Source organism: Mustela erminea, chromosome 1, assembly GCF_009829155.1.
Source record: "Mustela erminea isolate mMusErm1 chromosome 1, mMusErm1.Pri, whole genome shotgun sequence".
Taxonomy (NCBI): domain Eukaryota; kingdom Metazoa; phylum Chordata; class Mammalia; order Carnivora; family Mustelidae; genus Mustela; species Mustela erminea.
In genome coordinates, this window is record NC_045614.1 from 10044635 (window position 1) to 10064160 (window position 19526).

Consider the following 19526-nt stretch of genomic DNA (forward strand, 5'->3'; position numbering starts at 1 on the left):
CTTGGGCATGCATCTAGGTACTGTAAGCCAGTTTCCTCATCTGTAAAATGGAGATCTGATAACCTTCACCCTAGAACATTTATGAGGATTCAAAGACAAACTGCCCCTGAAGTGTTCAGCCAGGCCCAGGAACTTAGAAATTTCTCTGTAAATGTTAATGATGCTGTGACTCACCAGGCCTCTGCTGTGGGTTCGAAATGCTGCAGTGCAGGTTCCTCACTGTGTCAGCCTCATGGGGATACTTCAAGCAGATCCACTCACGCCTTTCATACCCCCCAATGAGTCACACCACTCTTGTCATTCCAAGAAATCTTAATTTCTTTATTGTTTTTTTGACTCAACAATTTTTTTAAAACTTTTTGTTTTTTTCTGAAACGTTCTTGTTATGAGCCTTTTGTTTTGTTCTCGTTAAATGCACTCGACCCAAAATTGGTTTGGCATATCGAAAAGGAGACCAAGGAGGGATGGGGGGGCGGGGAAGGGATGGGAGAGGGGAGGAGGCCCGAATGGACACGGAGAAATCAAGGGTGAAAGAGGAACACAGAAACAGTGAGAAAGACACAGGGAAAGTGGTAGAGACAGAAAGGAAGGCAAGGGAAACAAACAAACAAAAAATACCCCCCCCCCCCGAAAAAAGAGAAAAATACTAGATTTAAAAGGAAATGAATTCAGGAGCCCAAGGAAGGGAGTAGGAGAGGAAACCAAGACCCTTCCTTCTCTATACCGTCCCAGCTGGGGTGGGGTGTCAAGGCACCAGGTCTGGTTGGGGTGAGGGGACACCTGGGCTCTTGGGGGTGGCTTTGCACTAGGCTGCAGTGGTGTCCAACCCCACCAGGGGGCCCTGCCATGCAGCTCTGAGGCCTGGGACTCCACCTTGGTGATTTTGGCTGGAATGGGAACCCAGGGACCCACCCCACCCTCTCTCCCCCGATTGTCAGTGTCTGGAGAGAGGGGAGGGCTGGTCAGGGGCAAGGAAGCAGATTCTTCATTGTACTTCCAGTCCCCGGTGAACTCTCCCACCAAGCCTGTTCTCCTAGCCCTCTTGCTGGTGTCAGAGGCAGCCCCTGGCGCTAGCTGGACTCGTGCTGGGCCCTCTCCATCATCCCTCCTCTTGCCAACTCTTCACAGACCTCTGGCTGCCCCTTCCTACAGTGGAGTTCCTGGCCTAGTGATGCCAAGGAAGGCCACAGAGCGGTTTGGCCAAGACTGTCCCTGCCCTTATTTCTCTTCCCCACCTAGACTTACCCATGGTATTCAGCTGAGAGGTTAAGCCTCCCTACCCGAAAAAGCTAGAGATGGAACCCAACCCTGCCTTCTCCCCACACCTGTCTCCCTACATGGGACAAACCACCATCTTTGGTCTGACCCCTTCTCCCCTAACTGATGGGGACAAGCCAGCCCCAGCTCCCCAGGAGAAGGGAGGGGCTTTCTAGCAGCAAAAAGGGTTCCTCCAGCCACCTACCTGTCCCTTTCCCCCAGTTCCTCCCTAGAGTCCCCCCCCTTAACCCAAAGTAGTTTATGGCAGCAGCAGGCTGAGACCCAAGATGTTTGAAAACTCATGGCACTTGTGAGAAAAGAGGGAGGGGCAAAAGAGACAAGAAGGGGTCAGAGTAGAGGTGGAGGGCCACCCCTGGGACAATGGCAATGACAGGGCTGGGCTACTGTGGCAATGGGACTACCCTACTCTCAAGGAGTTGGGGGGCAGGGTGGGAAGGCCAGGGTGAGCGGCTAGAGAGGGTGCTGGAAGAGGTACTCAGGAGACATCCCCAGCCCAAAGCTTCTGGAGTCTAAAGTTTGGGACAGAGTGCCTAGTACAAGGGTGTCCTGACTGCAGACCCTGGTACCTGGCTTTGCCTTCCCTGTAGGAAGGTGTAGGGTAGGGAAGATGATCTCTCACCTTTGCGGCCCCCCTCCCCCCAAGAGAGAAGACAACTTCATCACTCCCAGCCTCCCTGTCACACCCACCACCTGCTGCCTTCACTTTTCTTCCCCCATCACCCGCTCTAGGTGGGAAATCAGTCCCTTCCTCCACACCCAGAGTCCCAGAAGCAATATACAAGAAGCGAGAACTCAAAGGGACAGCGCAGCCATCTTGGCAAAAGCATCTTTGGGTGTAAGGGTGCCTCCCCTGGGCCAGTGGGGAGGGGAGGGGGAGACAGGCCCCGGTCCTGGGGCAGGCAGTGAGGTACACGCCCCAGGAGGGCTGACTGATGCCAGGGAACAGGCGGAGCAGGGAAAGAGGCGACAGAAACGGTGCCGGGAAGGAAACAGGTTCTTTGTTTCGCTGTTGCTTCTAGATTTTGTTTTCTGTCTCTGGATTGTAAAAAGCTGCTCTGGCGGCCCGCCCACCCCGGCTGGGGATGCACACATACACGGAGAAGTCCTGGCTGCCAGGGCCCAGTGGCGCCACTCTGCTCCGGAGAAAGCCCCGGGCTGGCTGGGCCACAGGCTCCCGGTGGCTTCAAGTGATGAGATTTTCTTTCTTTCTTTTTTTTTTTGTTTTTTTTTTTTTGTCTTTTTTTTTCTTTTCCATTTCGTTGAAATATTTACAGCAATGGGGAAGGAGGAGGAGGAGAGGAAGGGGTAAGATGGCCCCCTAGGGAAAGATCCAAGCCCAGGACCCACTCCCCCGGGAGATCCAGACCCAAAATCTGCTCCCCAGATAGCCGAGCCCACAGGACTGGGAACTGCCCAAATATGGCCACCCCTGTGGGCTGGCGGCCCTGCGGGGAGTTGTGCTTCATCAGGAGTCACCCCAAGGTAGGGGGTCACTGGGTGCACTTGAGGAGGCTGATGGGCAGGCTTGCTGGGGAGGCAAGGACGAAGAGCAGAGGGAAGGAGCTTCAGAGAAAGTTCCACCTTTAAACCAGCAGCCACAACCACCCATTCCTCTTGCCCTGGAGCTCTCTCGGGAGAGGCCCGAGTCTCCAGGAGTAGGGAACTGTAGTGCAGGAGGAACCTGTCTGTCCCCACTGCTCCTTCCTGGTGCAGCTAGCAGCATTTCTGGCTGCAGAGAGAGGAGCAGCGGATAGGTTCCATTCAGTAGGGCCTTTGACCCAGGGAAACCAAAGCCCTCATTTTCCTCCAGAGGGTAGGAAGGTAGGGGTGAGGGGGAAGTAAAGAGTGGGCTGCACCCATCCAATTTCTCCTTCCTTACTCCCTTGGGGACCTCTTGGCTCCTCCTTACTGCACTTCCCCCAAATCGAGCTGGTGCGCATGGCTGGTAGGAAACCCTGTCTGTGAACCCTGCACCACAGGCCCCCACGGCAGAGCTCCTGAGGGGCCTAGAGGGCCCACGGCTGAAGGGTACCTGGAGAGAGTGGCCCACCAGCCACTGCCTCCATGAGTCTCCCTCTCCCACTGGAGCCCCACCCAGGGTTCCCTCCCTGGCCTGGGCCACCAGCCCCTGGTCCATGAGGTTCCTCAGAGACTGGTGACCAGCTGCATCTGCCCATCCCCATCGGGCCCTGGCCCCTCAAGGCCCGGGGCCGCCAGGTAGCCCTCGTGGCTGGGCCGCCGCACCTGATAGTAGCCCTGCAGGGGGTTCCGGGCCACCAGGGCCGGTGGGCGCGAGGTGTAGTAGATTTCCGGGGGGCCGGGGGGTGCAGGCGGGGGTGGGGGCAGGGCCTCACTGGGCCCCTCGGGGCTGCTGTCCGGATAGGAGGGCGAGTCCCGCAGGTTGGCCCCGCTGGCGTAGAGGGAGTCCCGGCCCGGAGGGGAGGATAGGGGCCGGCTGGTGGCCCCATCCTCTGCAGTGCAGCTCTCCGACTCATCCAGATCACTCTGGTACAGCACCGACTGGGCCCGGGGCAGCAGCAGTGGCTCCTCCAAGGCCTTGTAGAGAAGTTCGATCTCTGCCCGGTCAGCACCCCCGGGCCCGCCTGCTTCTTCCTCGCCACCACCCCCTGGCACAGGTGGCACGGGGGGTTCAGGTGGTGGGGGGCCCTTGGCCCCGCTGCTGCTACCCCGCAGGTTGTTGTGTACCAGCTCTGAGATGATCATCTTCTCGAAGGCAGCAGCATCGGCCAGGTTCCGGCCTCGGGGCGGCTCAGAGGCCCCGTCCCCTGGAGGGAAATCCCCACTTCGCAAGGAGTAACTGTTGTTGAAGTTGCCGTTGAGGGGCAGTGTGTCCATGCCGCAGGCTTCCCGGCCTCCCAGAGGGTGCTCTGCAGGCAAAGGGGACCCAGCTCAAGAGGAGTGTGGGCAGTGATGGGTGTAGCCACATGGGAAGGGGGGTGCCTGCTTCCCCGGGGGCTGGGATCTCTTGTTCCCATTCTTCCTCACTGGTAGTGGGGATAGCAGCCCAGAAGCAAGTTGGTGGAATGGGGGCGGGGGGAGCTGGGGACCAGTTCCCTCTAGGTCTCCTCCCGCTGGAGGTTCAGAATCTCAACAGTATGAAGAGGCCTCGTGATCGGCTGCATTTCCTGTGCTCTGACCATCATCACCTTCATTGCTTATCTGAGGACCAAATATAATCCCCTCTGGCTGTATGTGTGTGAGGTCTGTGTGGGGTCTGGGTGGGAACAGCGGTTCGGGGGGCACCCAAATGCTTCTCCCTGCGTGAGGCCATCCCTGGAGGCCACTACCGCATTCCCCTCCCGGCCTCAGAAACATTACCAGGCAAGTCACACTTACTGGGTTCCCGGTAGCTCCCTGTAGGTGCCGGCCAGGAGGGAAAAGAGAGAAGGTGAGAGTGTGCTTGGAAAGTCAAGTCCAGGCTCCAATTCAGGAAGCACTAGGATGCCCCAAGCAAAGTAGCTCGGGATGCAGACCCCACCACACTCCCTGACCAGGGCTGTCACCCTCTTCCTGAACCAGAGAGCTCTTACCTGGGGAGTTGAAGACAGGAGGTGAAGAGGGATTGAAGCCCACCGACTCAGCGATGAGGGTGTTGTAGGGGCTAGTGCCCCCACGGGGCTGCAGCACAGGGTTGGTCAGCAGGTGGTTCCCCATGGTACCTGTCCAGAACATCAGAGGTCACAAGGTGGCCCAGAGACACTGGTCCAGGAATCTTGAGGGACAGAGCCAAGGGCAAGGGAAGGGATGCCATCTCACCTCGGTTCAAGGTGGGGGTGCTGTTGATGTCGCCTGCCATGAAGGAGGACTCCGTCTGTTTCCTCACCGTGTCATTCCACATCCTCCGGATTCGGCTCTGGGGACACAGCCTGGCTGTGAGTCCCCCTACACCCAGACTGCCCACACTCCAAGATCTTTCTGAGGCCACTTGCCTGCTGAGCACCACTAGGGACCTGGGCTGGGCGCTAACCTGCTTCGGGGTCTTGGGTCCAGTACTCAGCCCCAGGGAGCCCTGCCCAGAGCCCTGGCCCCTGCCCAGATACCTGGGTCCCTGTGTAGTAGCGGGTGTTGCTCCGCATGGCTGAGGTCTTGAGTGAGCCGTGAGCGCCCCCAGGTGGGGAGCGGATGCAGCAGTAGGAGTGACGCAGGCACTTGCTGTACTCCTTGTGCACCTGGAGTAGGAGGGCGTGCAGCTGGCAGCGGGGGCCTCTGCAAGCCTCAGAAACCTCGTTGTCTCCTGTCCGCCAGCAGCTAGCCAGGAAGGCAGGCACTCTCCCTGCTCAGGCCCGTCCTTTCTCTACATCCACTGAGTTTCTCATTCATTCACTCAACAGATCTTTAATGAGCATCTGCTATGTTCCCAGCATACTTTAGGTCCCAGGGACGGTACAGAACCAATCATTCACACAGCCCTACCTCCAAGAGCTAGTATTTTGGTACACAGAGACATATGTAGATGCGAACAGTAGCACACTGTATAGGATGTCTGATGCTGCTGGGTGCTGTGCAGACCAAAATGGCCAGGGAGTCCGGCAGTGCTGGTGGGTTGGGGGATGTGGATGGGGGGTTTTGAGTTCAAATAGACCAGGGGAATTCTCCTTGAGGAAACATCCTAGCAAAGATCTGAAGGAGATCAGGCAGCAGGCCTTGCGGATATGTAGGGAGGAATAAGAACAAACCCTGAAGAGGGTCCCATCTAGCTCTTGTGTGTGTGTTTTTTTTTATTGTTGTTGTTCGTTTATTAAGATTTTATTTTTCAGAGAGAGAAAGAGAGTGTGCACAAGCAGGGAGAGCAGCAGGCAGAGTGAGGGAGGGAGCAGCAGGCCTCCTGCTGAGCAGGGAGCCCGATGTGGGACTCGATCCCAGGACCCTGGCATCATGACCTGAGCTGAAGGCAGGGGTTTAACTGAGTGAGCCCCCCAGGCTGCCCTGTCTAGGAGTTTGAGAGAAAGCAGCGGAGAGGATGGCTGGAGGGGAGGGAAGGAAGGTAAGCCTGGGCAGGAACGTGTGAGCCTGGGCGCTCCTGTAAGCACGCTGAAAAGGAAGCTTTATCACTACAAAACTTACAGTTTATCTTGTACCTATTGAAGTAGAAACCTTCCGTCTGGGTGGTTTGTACCCCCACATTGTGGGTGGGTGAGTTGGTCCTGTTACCACAATCCTGCCATGTGCTCCCCCATCTCCCCAAATCCGTCCTCCTCTTTCGCTCCCCCAGGTTGCCGTATCTTGCTCTGTTCTAGAACCCTCTTTACCCCTGCCTAAATCCTCACTGACCCCAAGCCTGTGCTCCCCTCACAGCAGACCCAGGTCCCACTGCAGAAGGCACTTGGACCCCTTCCCTGACCTCACCTTCTTCTGTAAGGCGCAGTGAAAGACAAAGATGAAGACCCCCTGGAAGGCGTTGAAAGTGGTAAAGAGATATGCCATGACCACTGACTCCTTATTGATGAAGAGCAGGCCGAACGCCCAGGTGAGGCCCAGCAGGAAGAGCAGCGCGATGGCCCCCAGGGCCCAGGATCTGGGGGGGCGGGGAGGGGGACAGGGATGTCAAAGTCCTTGCTAGTGGAGAAACCTCCTCCTGCTGTCATGTGTCCTTCTTCAGGTGGGTCTGGATGCTATATGCAAAGACCCATCTGGGGTGCGTGGGCCTTTTGGTGGGGGGGTGGGGGGGGAATTGTCTACATAGTGGTATTTTCACCTGCCCAGGGCCTGAGCTTGGGGTTTGGGGTTTTGCAAAGAACAGTCATTTGCCTTCAGCTTTAGGCCGTATTTCTGGAATACGGGGCCAGAATGCTGCCCATTTCTCTTTAAGTGGACTTACTTTTCAACTTGGCCTCACCCTAAGAAGTATGTCCCCAAAAGCACAGATTGGGTATGTGAATACTGTGTTTTCTAATACTTGTTAAGTAGATACACAACAAGCAAAATAAAACACCACGTTTGTCCTTAAAGTCATACCCTGTGACACTGGAGGTGAGCACACCGCATTTGAGGAAACCCTGGGAGACCAAGCCTGGTAGGGGCTATCAGGGGCAGGGGTGTAGGGAAGGGGCGCTCACTTAATGTTGTCCAGGCGACTGGAATCGGGCTTGAGCACAGACGAGCTCCGGACCATCTTGTGCAGGGTCACCATGAGGAACACCAGGTTCACCTGGGGGTAGGGCAGGAGCGGGGCTAGGCTGGGGGGTCCCCTGGGGTCCTCCACCTCCCAGTGTGAACTCCTGCCCCAGTCTCAGCCTCAACGCCCCCTTCTTCTGGGCCTCCTCTGCTGATGTACCTGACCTCAGGTGCCTGCGGACTGGTAACAACTGTCTGTTAATGTGGCTCCTGGTGGTGGGAGGACAGGGCTCACAGCCTGACACAGGCAGGGGCTCAAATCACAGTTCCTGGATGGACGGGCTTTGGTATCGGAGCTTTACAGACCCACTCTGTTCTTGTCCTCTTAGTTGGCTGCTCAGTTTCGACGGTTTTCAAACCAGCCCTCTCAGGGCTTGGGTAGAGTGGGGGCGGGGCTCAAGGGTCAAGGCTACCTTGTATGAAGGAGGGAGACCTAGTACTGTGGGTACCACCTTCCCACTTACCACAATAACAAAAGAGACAGGACCAATGAAGCTCCAGATGAAGTAATTGTCCACTCGGAGCCAGCAGCTGTAAAGGAAGCGGGACTGGGGTAGACAGAGGCGGGAAAGCCCTTCCCTCCCATCTTAGCCCCCAGGGGCTCTGTAGACCGTGGCCTTAGATCTCAGGAGCAGGAAGGCCGCTGCCCTGAAGGTCCTGGCCTGGGGATTCTGCTGAGCAGGGAGCCAGGCAGGAGAGACCCCGGGGGATGACTGGTGGGGGGGGGGGGGGCGGGACACTCACGCCTTCTCGGTGCCATAGCTGCGGTAGTCGATGGCCGCCGCGATGCCTACTACCAGGGCCGGGAAGCAGTAGCCACCCAGGTAGTAGTACTTGGTGCGGGAGTACTCGCTCTCAAACACTTCCACCAGCAGCAGGTAGAGGTGCACGCCCTCCAGGCACAGCCAGGAGAAGGCGGCCAGGAAGAAGTAGTGCAGCAAGCCGGCGAAGATGGGGCATGCGATCTAGGGGCGGCAGGGAGGGGCACCACAGGTGACAGGCTACCCGGGCCAGCACTGCCTCTCCTCCCCGCTGCCTCTGCCCCTAAACCCTGGCCCACCTCATACTGAGTCTTATCTATCCCGACCAGGAAGAGCAGCTCAGCCAGAAAGAGGTTGATGCACAGGTTCTTGTGGATGGTGTTGCGGTCGGTCTGCAGCCCCCGCAAGAAGCAGAAGGTAGAGATACAGATGGCCAGGCAGACGAGGGAGATCACGATGCCCACCCAGGTGATGACCGACAGCAGCAGCTCGTTGATGCGGCCTTGGTACTGGGGATAGGAGCAGGGGGCTTGCTCAGCACCTCTGGCCTTGCACTGGCCAGGCTCACCCTGCGCTCAGCCAGGTGCTGGTGGTGCGCAAGGTTATAGGCCACGAGTACCACCAACGCTGCCCATCTGGCCTTCTGCCCCCTGGCCAACTTGCTGGCCCCCACCCTTCTGTAGGTGGCACGCTCACTTCCTCATGCTCTGGGAGGCTTGTGGAGAGATGACAAAGATGACACCAACTTGCTTCTCCAGAGTGCCTTGGGAGAAGGTGGGACCATGACCAGAAAGAACCAGACATGTGGCCTCCTGCCCCGGGCAAGACTGGTGCCACCCCCCAATGCCCACGAAGCTCGTCTTCCCTGGCACTGCCCATGCAGCGCTCTCTAGGATGCCATGCAAAGCCAGGCCAGCAAGTGGGCCTGCCCAGAGGAGTGGAGCGCCGGCCAGCTTACGATCTCGCGGTGAGCCATTAGCACGGCAAAGTTGGTGAGGTGGCTGCAGGCACACGTGGTATGGGTCTTGTTGGACTCCACCAGGCGGCAGCCCTGGGTTGACCAGTAGCCCAGCATGGAACGCTCCGAGTAGTTCCAGAAGGAGCAGTTAGCATTGAAGTGGTTCTTGGCCTGTTGTGTGGTGGTGGCCGGGCAGTCAGATCCAGGGAGTCCCGCTCCAGCCCCCAAACCCAGCTATGGGGACGGTGACAAGCATGAGAAAAGCGCCTGGGGCTCCAGGTGGCAGTGTGGGATCTCTGGGGGCAAATGGCCCAAGCTGTTGAGGTGGGGGTTGGACTGGTGCCCCAGGGAGGGGTTGTAACTTGCTCTTGGGGTAGGTGAACGCACAGTGGGGAGAATATACAGCCTGGGGACACGGAAGATGGTGGGACCCCCAGCGGGGGTGGGGACGCCTCAGCTCACCTCCAGGTGGGCCACGGTGAAGATGACAGGGTCCATGAGAAAGACACGACTGGACTCCTTGTTGATGGACGCTGCAATGACCTGCGAGTTCACCACGAGGGAGGCGCCGCCGGGGCCACCCGTACCTGCTTCCCCCGCCAGCTTCACTGTGGCATTCTCGGTGGACAAGAAGAGGCCCAGGTTGTTGTAGAGGATGAAGACCACTTTGACCACACCTGGAGAGGAGAGGCATAGCAGGGTGTGCTATCGGTCCTGAGCCAGCATACCTTCAGCCATACCGGCCACGGGGACCTCTGAAGCCAGGCTGTGGCCCAGGCGACAGGGGCTTCGGGAGCCCTTCCGTGTACCATTGCTCAGTTGTACGCAACTCCAAACAGCAAGGCAGTACGCCAGGACACAGGGACTGCATCCCCAGCCCCCACCTCACTTGCTGTGTGACCTCGAGCAAATCCCCAACTTCTCTGAGCCTTAGTCTCAAATGGGACAGACCTCCCTGAGCTATGAGAACTGACTGCCATTACACAAGAGTGAACCCTGCAAACTGCAAAGTGTCCTATGCTCTGGGGCTTTGGAGGGACCCCACAAATCCCCTGAAACGTTATGCTTGCTTGAATGGAGAACAACTCTGTGAGTCGTTATGAGCCCCACCCTTTCCTTGGATTCTTCAACCCAATACAATTTAAGAACTGATGTTCTTCATAAGGGAAGTGGGGATGCCAGCCCAGGGCTTGGGCACTGACCGTTGCGGCTGTTCTGCTTGATGGTGTTGGCGGACAGCTGGATGGAGTTCTCGCTTGGGTATTCCTGAGGGAACACCAGCTCCTGCACTTGGCCCTCCGTGTTTAGGACTGTCACCTCCAGGACTGTAGGGACAGGGCATGGCAGGGCAGGTGGGTTAGGGTCCGTCTCCAGTCCAAGGACCCAGCTGTAGCAAGAGGCCCGAGGCTAGGGCGTCCCTAGCTGGCAGGCCCCATGGTTGAAGATTTGCACCCAGTCATGATCTCAGGGTTGGCAGACTGAGCCCCACATCAGGCTCCATGCTCAACAGAGTCTGCTTGAGATTCTCTCCCTCTCCCCCAACTCACGCGCATGCTCGCTCACTCTCGCAAATAAAATCTTGAAAAAAGAAAGGTGTGCACCTGATCTTGCCCTGGGCATGACTGCAGCACTCACCCACATTCTGTTTGGCAGCCAGGAAGCGGGCGGGCTCCCTGACATTGTCGGCCAGCAGGAAGGCGCCCTCCTCCAGCACATCCAAGAGCATAGTGGCGGTGTGCACCTGCTCTGTGGCATTCATGTCCTTCCAGGACTCCAGAGCCTCTGGCCGCAGCAGGTTGTCCACTGTCTCCACCACAGCCTATGCAGATGAGGGGACGGCACTGTGATTCCCCCCACATCCTCCAGCTCCCTGGGCTGGACTCTGCCTCTGCGTACCCTCCTCTCAGCCTCCATCCCGTGTTGCGTGGGGCATGCGCACATGATGCTGAGGGCTGCCTCACCCCCTCTTAGCCAGCAGGAACCCTCCGGGCCTCACCTTGATGTAGTCTTTGCAAGTTCTCTCCCGCTTGTGCATCTGGGAAAAGAGATGGAGGTGCTGTCAGCTTCCCTAATGCCAACACTGTCCCGTCTGGGCCCTGGAAAGCTGGCTCTTCTGCAGGGCTGGGCATGAGCGAGACCTGTTCCTAAGGGACCCTCGACCTTAAGGACCTTCCAAGGGCAGCTCAGGAGGAAGATCCAGTATGCCTAGGATCAATCCTCTCCTCTCTGACCGCCCAGCTTGGAGGTAACAGGCCGGACCCCTCTTGAGCCCTCCGGGCAGTACCCGCCCCCACCACCCCCGGCCCCACTGCCGTGCCCCACCTTGTTGTAGTTCTTGCCCGCTGACTCCCGCTCAATGGGCCGCAAGGCCTGTAACTGGGCATCCAGAATATCCAGCAGCTGCTCCATCAGCTTCACGGAGGAGGACACGTCACCCGCATAGATGGAGCCTCGAGTGTGACGGGCCAGCTCGCTGGCAATGTTGGCCGCGTTCTCCCCACTCTTGATCTGTGTGAGGTGGGAGTAGGGACCCCCAGCTATCTCAGAGACCATCTTGCTTCCCACATGTTCCCTTTTCACCTGCCCAGCCTGCTCGGCCCCTCTCCTCCCTCCCTCTCTGACCCCTTCTCCCTCCCCATCCGTCTCTGTTCCCTCTGTAGGCCGGGGAGGGGACCCACACAGTCCTGGCTCCCGGACCTGCCCGTTTGTCTCCCCAATTGCTCTACTGCCCCCAGTGCGCCTTGTGCCCGGCCACCCAGGGCCCAGTGTGCAAGCAAATGTGCCCATCTGGGAGGGACAGCTGCTGCTGGTACCTTCTGGGCCACCTGGTTGACCCAGGGGGAGGTGCAGTTGCTGAGGTCAGGGCCCCGGGGGTTCCAGAGCCCCAGGGCTGGTAGACACTGGAAGGAGGCAATTCCTGCAGGGACAGACAGGAACAGAGAAGGGAGCCACAGGGAAGGAGAGAAAGAGGGGCCACAGCGGGGAAAGGAGATGACAGGGGGACAGATAGGTGAAGAGAGGTGAAGGAAACACGGAAGACCAGACATGAAGAGGGCCGGACAGTCAAGAGAGGCATCCCTGTGAGGTGACATAAGCTACCCCTCACGGCTCCTCTTCCTTCCATCTTTGTCTCCCAGAAACGGAACTTTCTAGCAAAGTCCATCTTCAAAGCCCCTTCTCCCTTAAGCCTCTGCAGACCCTCCCCTTGGATCGCTCCACTTGGAAGCACGGGCTCCTGGCCCCACCCCGCCTGTCACTTCAGCAGCTCTCTGGGCTGCCACTGGCTGCTCCAGGGCCCGGTCCGTCTCAGCGTGAAGCCGGGGGCCCAAGTCATCTCCTGTGGGCTCCCTTCATGGTCTGCCTGGCACTGCAAGAGGGGACAGGGCAGGGGGACTCACTGAGCTGCTCCCAGGCCCCAAGAGCTCTGCTGGGCTCTGGGAACACAGCTGCAGGTGTTGGGTGCAAGCCCTGTCCTCCTACAGCCCGCACTCCGGCAGGGGAAACAGACAGGGGCGTGGTCTGAGTGCTGGGATGTTCCCTGGCCCTTCCCTGGCCAGACTGGGTTTGGCCCCTCCCCAAGTCAGCCACAGTGAGAGGACTATAGCCTCTGTACTCACCTCGGGTCCCCTTGGGGCAGGGCCTCTCGACCAGCATGCCCTGCTGGGTGGCCGGCCACTGGACCCGCCGCACCTCTCGAGGTTCACAGAAGAGCTCTGGGGACACGTGCAGATTGGGGGCGGGGGGCCGCCGGGTGCTGGGAGCCAGGGCTGTGGCTGGAGGCAGGTCAGGTCCCAGCTGGTTGATGGCGCCCACCGGGTGTGTGGTGAGGGGCACTCGGCGGAGCGGGGTGGTGGCCGCAGGAGAGGCCGTGCTGGTGAGGGGTGTGGGTCGGGCTGTGGTGGTTGTGCTGAGAGGCGGGGAAGTGGCTGGGCCTGGAAGGGAAGAGGGTATACAAAACAGGGTCACCCCGTGCCCGGGGCCCTGCCATGGCATGCCCAGGCATGCTAGTACCTTCCCCGAAGAGGGAGGATATCCTGGTCACCACTGGGTCTGGGAGATCTCCCCTGGCCTCTCTCTGTCCCCAAGACCATCTAAAGCACCAGAAAGCAGTAAAAACTCACTTGAGTGTAGCCTGAGGTCTGGAGCAACCAAAGAGAACCTGCCAGGAATGGGATGTGTGAACACAGCCTCCTCCCATTCTCATTCTGCTCTCATTATGGTCACTATAACCTGGCCGGGTCCCTTCCCTGTGCGGGCTTTAGTTCCCCATTATGCAAATAAGGGTGGCCTGGCTCAGGCTCTCTAGTGCCCTGGGGCTGCTCAGAGAGGGCTGCGGGGCTGAGGGTGGCAGAGAGAGACTGCAGCAGGACCCTCACCCTCAGTACTGGCAGCTGGGCTTTGTTCTGGGTCACTGATGGGAGGCTTCCACCCAGGGTTGTGGCTGACGAAGGTTCTAGGATTAGGAGTGCACAGGCCCGAGGGAGGCAGTGCAACTTAAGTGGTTAGGAACGCGGAGTCCAGAGTTACTCCTCAAAGGAGTAAACTAACCCCCTGCCCAGTGACTCAGTTTACCTCAAGAACCGTGACAACTGAACGAGGTAATTGTGAACCGCTTAGACCAGCCTCTGCCCGGTGCTGTGCGACTCTGCCCTCCAGGGATCCCCGGGGCCACCTCCAGGTCCCAGCTCTCAGCACGCGGCATGCTCCCCCAACCCTGGGGCCTAGGCGGCAGAGTAAGGGGAAGCCGTCCCTACCGGCACTGGGGTCTGGCGGCCCGAACTCCAGGCTGTAGCGCACCACGAAGTAGTTGTTCCAGACGTACAGCTGGTTGTCGCGAGGGTTGTAGTCCACGGAGGAGACGAACTGGTAGGGGTTGGGAAAGGCCAGGCTGACCGGCTCCTCGCGGTTGGCGTTGGTGTTGAAGGCGTAGTCCACGCGGTTGCCGGCCGCCTCGCTGTCGTCATCCACGTACACGGAGCGCAGCACGTATAGGACTCCGCACACCATGAAGGCGTTGGACGCCGAGCGCTTGTCGTAGCCCGTCTCCCACGTGCCCTCGAAGCGCAGCGTGTAGGGGTTGAGCTGGCTCACCACCAGGCGCCCGTTGTTGCCCTCAGTGGCGTAGATGACCCACAGCCCGTTCTCGTCCACAGCCAGGTCGATGTCCGTCTTGCCCCCCCAGCGGTAGGGCGACGTGTCGTGGTAGTTGGCCGTGTTGATGACGGTCTCCCCGCTCTTGATGCGCGTGCGCAGATCGTACTTGACAATGTTGCGCGTGCGCTCCTTGTTGTAGAAGACCGCGCCGTCGTAGACCACGAAGCCCGTGCCGTCCACGCGGTTGGGCAGGCGGTAGGTGGTGGTGTGGCGCGAGGCCACGTAGTCCTCCCACGAGGCGTACTCCGTTAGCGTGTCCGTGCGGTAGGGGATCCAGGGCATGACGTAGATACGGTCTCCCGCCTGCAGCGGGTCCTTGCACCACGCGCCAGACTGGTGTTCCGACTCGTGCGTGGACGTGGGCTCCAACACCTTCTGTAGGGTCCCTGGGCACACGAAGACTGGGCCAGGCGGGTGGGCAGGCAGGCGGGGAGGACACGGGGAGAGGAGGAGCGGAGGGGGGAGAGAAAGAGGCAAGTTGGTCACGTGGCCTGGGGTAGCCAGGCTGTCCCCTCCTGCTGCTGCAGTCACGGTTGCTTGGTAGGGCTGGTGATGGGAAGGGGGTTTCCGGGCTGGGACCCCTGCCCTGCCCAGCTGCCCCTCTCCCTGGAGATGTCAACCCTGGAGGCCATTAAGAGCAGGGTTAGTGGGGGGTGGGGGGAGAGGTGGTGCCCCTCTTTCCTTCCCTGGCTGCTGGAGACCCCACAGGCTGGGGATAAAGGGTTTGGCAAGAGCCCTCCCAGACTTCCTCATGTGCCTTAAGTGGGGGCGGAAAGATCCCCTCCCTGCAGCCACTCCTGGCTTTGAGGTTCCAGGGACTGAGTGCCCTGCTCCTTTGCCATCGTCACAGCCCCCTATGGAAGAGCTAGGGTCGAGGGTCCCATCCTTCACCAACCACACCAGGATACAAGATTTTGTTTGTTTTCTCCCTCCCCCACCTCCCCCGGCAAAAATTGTAAGGCAGAGTGATGTTTCCGTACCCACTGTGGGTGTCAGGAGTGCCCCCCTATTCCAGGGTAGAGGAGGCACCCAAAGTTTCTGATGCAGCCTGTGCCCCCCCCCACACCCAGTACCCCATAATCAGTAGGTGAGGAAGGGTTTTTGGAAAAATCCAGCCCCTCCCGCAGGGTGCCCAGCCCTGCCCCCAGCCGGCAAGGTCTCTCATGGGGCCTGTTCAGCAGCAGACTCTGACACTGGTGCACAGGGGAGGGGGGGTTGGGGACATAGGAAAGGAAGGGGCTCCCCGGGAGAGTTGGGGAGGGGGAGGAGAGCTGCGTGGAGGGAAGAGAGACAAGGTGGGGGGCCTCGGCGAGGTCCTGGCTCCAAGGGAGGCACGCTGGAGACCACCTGGGAAGAAAGGGTTAGTGCTGGCGAGGAGAGAGGGGTGAGCAGAGAATTCACTCCAAGGCCCAGGCCCGACTGAGGGTCCCTCGGGGGGGCAGTCCCAGGTCCAGCTCAGAGGGGGCAAGGGAGGGAACCAGGAGCTAGGATAAAGACCCAGCCCGCCCCAGCCAGGCCCCCGCCCCACCCTCCCCTGCCCCGGACCCCGATTTACCTGCAACCATCCCCGGCTCGGGAGGAGGGACCAAGGCAGCGCTGATGTCAGAAAGGTGGGGGGCCCCGCCCCACCCCCCCATTCCCTGAAAAGGAGGAAAACCTCAACTGCATCTCGTTGGCCGCCGCCGGCCTGCCCACCCTTGCCCCGTCACATCCCAGTTCCACCTGCTCTTAGCCTCCCCTTACTGACCCAGTAGGGGTCTGGACTTGGGAGTGGTGATGTCCAGATACCCCTCCATCCAGGATGGCTGGGCCTCCCTCTCACCACCCTGATGGCTAAACCCACAGACAGGCCAGGGTGAGGGTCTGCAGTGAATTCTCTGCTCCTGCTTGGCCTGTCACCAAAGCAGCTGGCCCTAAGCGATACAGGGAGGGCTGGGACCCAGTGCGGGGTTTGGGGGGGGGCAGCCCCAGTGGCAAGAGGGTTATGGACAGGCACCACTCCTCATTCCCCCACTTCAGCCTCACTCTGTGATAGGCTTAGGTGGGGGGTATCTAGCTCTCCCTTCACAGCATCAGGGACAGCTAGGCCCCAGGGGCCCCAGGTGCAAAGCAGCCAGGAGCACACCCTGTTTTAGGAGGGGGAGGGGAGCCTGGGACCCAGAAGTGAGCAGGAACCAGAGGGATCCTGGCTTGCATCCTGGGGCTCTGTCATCTCCTTGTCCCCAGTACCCTGAGGGGTTGTTGGCCTGCACCCTGTGTCCAGCACACCTGGCCTCCACCTTCTTCCTCTGTGCCCAGGTCTCCCCTCTCCCCAAGCCAGGACCCCTGCCAGCTCTGTGGCCCCTGAGCAGACATGTCTGTGTGTGTGAGGGGGCAGTGGGAGGTCTCAAAGCCTGACCTGGTCAGAAGGGTTTGGAGAAGGAAAACATGGTTAGAGGTTACCCTGGGGAAGGGGGAGAAGATGAGGAAGGGTCTGCCTGGGGCCTTTGACAGTAAGGACCCTCCCCAGCACCAAGCTCCCAACACCTCCTCTTCCCTCCCCCCTCCCCACCCCACCCTTGAAGAGAAAAGATCCAGGGCTGCGGTATCAACCACCACCGGTATCCAAACCACCACCGGGCCTGTAAGAAGAGTGTCTGGTGCTGGGTGCGAGAGAGACTCAGGGAGAGAGAGAGGGAGAGAGTGGCAGGGCAGTGAGGGTTGGGGGCCTGGGCTGGCTGCCCAGGCCTCTCTGAGATGGGGGAGGGCAAGGGGAGGGGAGCAGCTTGGAGGGACCCCGCCCCACCTTCCTCAAAGGGGATGCTCCACAGACCACCGTAATTTCAAGGCAAGAGCGATCCCACAAGGACGGCTCACCTCGGGCCCTGTCCCCACAGCCAGCCTCACAGCTGTCAATTTCCCAAAAATTTCCAGGGAAGACGGGACCATCCCCAACATCCCACCCTTCAAGTTCCTCTGCTGCAAGCCCTCCCCTCTCCAGATGCAGGGGAGCGCTCCACCCACCATGGAGTTTTCCTGTTCCTCTGCTGAAGGCTAACCCCACAAGAAATTACAGTGCTCAAGAAATTACGGTGCTCGTGGAAGTCCCCAGACCCGGCCTCTACCTCCCCAACCACCCCCCGCCCCCGCCGCCCCGTCCTCTAACCAAAACAGCCCAGAAGAAACCCTGACTGCAGCTTCGCAAGTGTTTCAGAACCAGAGAAAATGTTCCCCCACCCAGCGCTCCCCCCACCATGAGGCCCACCCCCACCCCTCTGCCCCCAATTTGGCAGACTGCCCTCTGGGGCTGGGAGCAGCTTTACATCCCTCCCAGGGCTGGGCCCCCCGGCCGGTCAAGGATGGGGGTTGGGGGTGGGGGGAAACGGGTGCTCCGTGCTCCAAAACAGCTCTGGGCCTTGGAAACGCCAAACCAGAAGGAACTTATGCCACCAGAAGCCCGGGAGATAGAAGGAATCTGCTCCCCAAAAGGAAAACAAAGGTGTCCCCTCCATCCCACCTCCCCTGAGCCAGATACACGGTACAAAAGTTGGGGCAGGAAGAAGAGAAAGAAGACCGCTCACCCCCGCGTCCTCTGCCCCCAGTCAGGAGCCAGAGAAGGGGGTCCCTCCCTCCCCTCCCGCCCTGGATGCTTACACACTTCTCCTGAAGGAGGCAAAATAAGTATGAGAGAAGGCCAGGTCCCCCCGCAAGGGCTGGGACTAGGAAGGAGGGGCAGGGAGACAGAAAGAGAGAAAAAGAGGCAGAAAGAGAGAGAGAGAGAGACAGAAGGTCCTGCCCGTGCTCAGAGAGGAGCTTCCTCGGGCGTCTGGCAGGTGGAGTCGCCCGTGGGGGCACCAGGGCTGGCCCCACCGGGAGGACACCCGGGGTGGGGGACACCAACTGGACCCAGTTGGGGTGGGGAGAAGAAGGGGCCGGGCGGGGAGGGCGGGGCACATGAGTACGGTACAGGCGAGAACAAAGTGTGAGTTAGGGGTTAGCATTGGTAACAGTGCGTTTACCTTTCTGCTCCACTTCTACTTTAAGCATCGGAAGAGAGAGAGAAAACAAATTGAAAAAAAAATGTGCAAGAAAAAAAAGAGAAAAAAAAAGATTAAATTGCTTTCGTTTCTTATCTGGCAACATGCCCCCTTTTCCTTCCTTTCCTCATCCTGGCTCCCCAACCCCGAAGGCAGCATCAGCTCAGCCCCCGCCCCCAAGTCCCTTTCTCTGGGGAGGGTGTCGGGGAGACAGTCACAGGGAGAGGGAGACACGCGAGGACAGAGACCAAGAGAGACACAGGGGAGGGGGTACAAACAGGCAGGTGGACGAGCCCTCAGACACGTGGGAGCACCTCAGTGTGGCGGGGGTTGGGGAGGGGGGAGCTTCAGCTGGAAGGAGGGCTCTGGTTGGGGAGCACTGGGGAGGAAGTGGTGGGGGTGAAAGGGCAACCCAGTTCCCTCCCCCCTCCGCACAACCCACCTGCTGCCCTCCTGCCGGAAGCAGGGGCCCAGGGGGTGGGGGTTCAGTGCCTCCAGGGGCCTGGACGCCCCCAGCTAGGAGAACATGCTGACCACCCCCCCACTTTCTGTGCTGGCCTTGCTAGAGTCCAGCTGAGTCCCCCCCAAGCCCTCACAACCCAAGAAAAGCCAACACAGAGAGAGAGGGAGGCGGAGCAGGCAGAGCCCCTGGGCCTCAGAGAGCCGGGTGGGGGACACAGAGGCAGAGAAGGAAGAAGTTGGGGTGGGGGAGGGGCGGACGTCACAGACAGCACGTGGGGGCACAGACACGCTCCCACGCTCCCACGCTCCCCCGGGGCCAGCCTTTGGCTCAGTTTGTCTGGCCAGCACCCACCCCCCGACCCGGGGGCCCAGGAGCCAGGAGCTCCCTGCCTGCTGCCCGGTGGGCGGGCGCACCTGAGGGAGGAAGGGGCACGGTTAGAATGTGCTCAGCTGCAAGGCAAATCCAGCATTAGTCGGGCCTGTCTGGGGTGTGTCTGTGTGTGTGGCGGGGGAGTCCCACACACCCACTGCCCCCTCCCCGTGGTGGGCCCCTGCACCCACCCTTGACTCGCCTGCACCAGCACTGGGGTCACCCCAGCCTCTGAAGCCCAGGGCCAGATGGCTGCCCAGGCTGCTCCCCCTTCAGGCTCTGTGTCCCTGGCCCCTCAGGAACCTCTGACCAGGGCCTCGCTCTCCTGCCACTGCTCTAGAGGCACAAGCAGGGGTTCTACAGGGGAGAGTTTGGCTTCCTTCCCAGCGCCT

At 59.8% G+C, this 19526-nt stretch overlaps 2 protein-coding genes across 8 annotated transcripts in view; both read right to left on the bottom strand.

The window, feature by feature from the left end:
- Positions 1-397: 397 nt before the first annotated feature.
- Positions 398-3424, bottom strand: LOC116573379. The gene is made up of 2 exons (XM_032313467.1): positions 3027-3424; positions 398-2992 (listed from the first exon to the last, which is right to left on the bottom strand). The coding sequence occupies exons 1-2, from the start codon at positions 3413-3415 to the stop codon at positions 2071-2073; spliced, it is 1311 nt and encodes a 436-aa protein (XP_032169358.1). The 5' UTR covers positions 3416-3424; the 3' UTR covers positions 398-2070.
- The window catches only part of ADGRL1 (adhesion G protein-coupled receptor L1), a 41153-nt gene continuing 25027 nt past the window's right edge, over positions 3401-19526 (bottom strand). The window contains exons 2-22 of one of the 7 annotated variants that reach the window (XM_032313455.1): positions 18285-18299; positions 15842-15926; positions 13887-14687; positions 12750-13064; positions 11946-12049; positions 11455-11640; positions 11129-11167; positions 10768-10951; positions 10335-10457; positions 9595-9809; positions 9133-9303; positions 8474-8683; positions 8158-8378; positions 7878-7944; positions 7356-7447; positions 6646-6814; positions 5340-5468; positions 5056-5152; positions 4830-4958; positions 4636-4653; positions 3401-4166 (exon numbers count right to left, since the gene is read on the bottom strand). In XM_032313455.1, the coding sequence (XP_032169346.1) occupies positions 3424-4166; positions 4636-4653; positions 4830-4958; positions 5056-5152; positions 5340-5468; positions 6646-6814; positions 7356-7447; positions 7878-7944; positions 8158-8378; positions 8474-8683; positions 9133-9303; positions 9595-9809; positions 10335-10457; positions 10768-10951; positions 11129-11167; positions 11455-11640; positions 11946-12049; positions 12750-13064; positions 13887-14687; positions 15842-15923 (4095 nt within the window). In that variant the 5' untranslated portion in view covers positions 15924-15926; positions 18285-18299 and the 3' untranslated portion in view covers positions 3401-3423. Of the gene's footprint in view, positions 4167-4635; positions 4654-4829; positions 4959-5055; positions 5153-5339; positions 5469-6645; positions 6815-7355; positions 7448-7877; positions 7945-8157; positions 8379-8473; positions 8684-9132; positions 9304-9594; positions 9810-10334; positions 10458-10767; positions 10952-11128; positions 11168-11454; positions 11641-11945; positions 12050-12749; positions 13065-13886; positions 14688-15841; positions 15927-18284; positions 18303-19526 lie in introns of all 7 variants that reach the window. The other 6 variants (XM_032313423.1, XM_032313431.1, XM_032313458.1 and 3 more) reach the window with 6 other exon arrangements.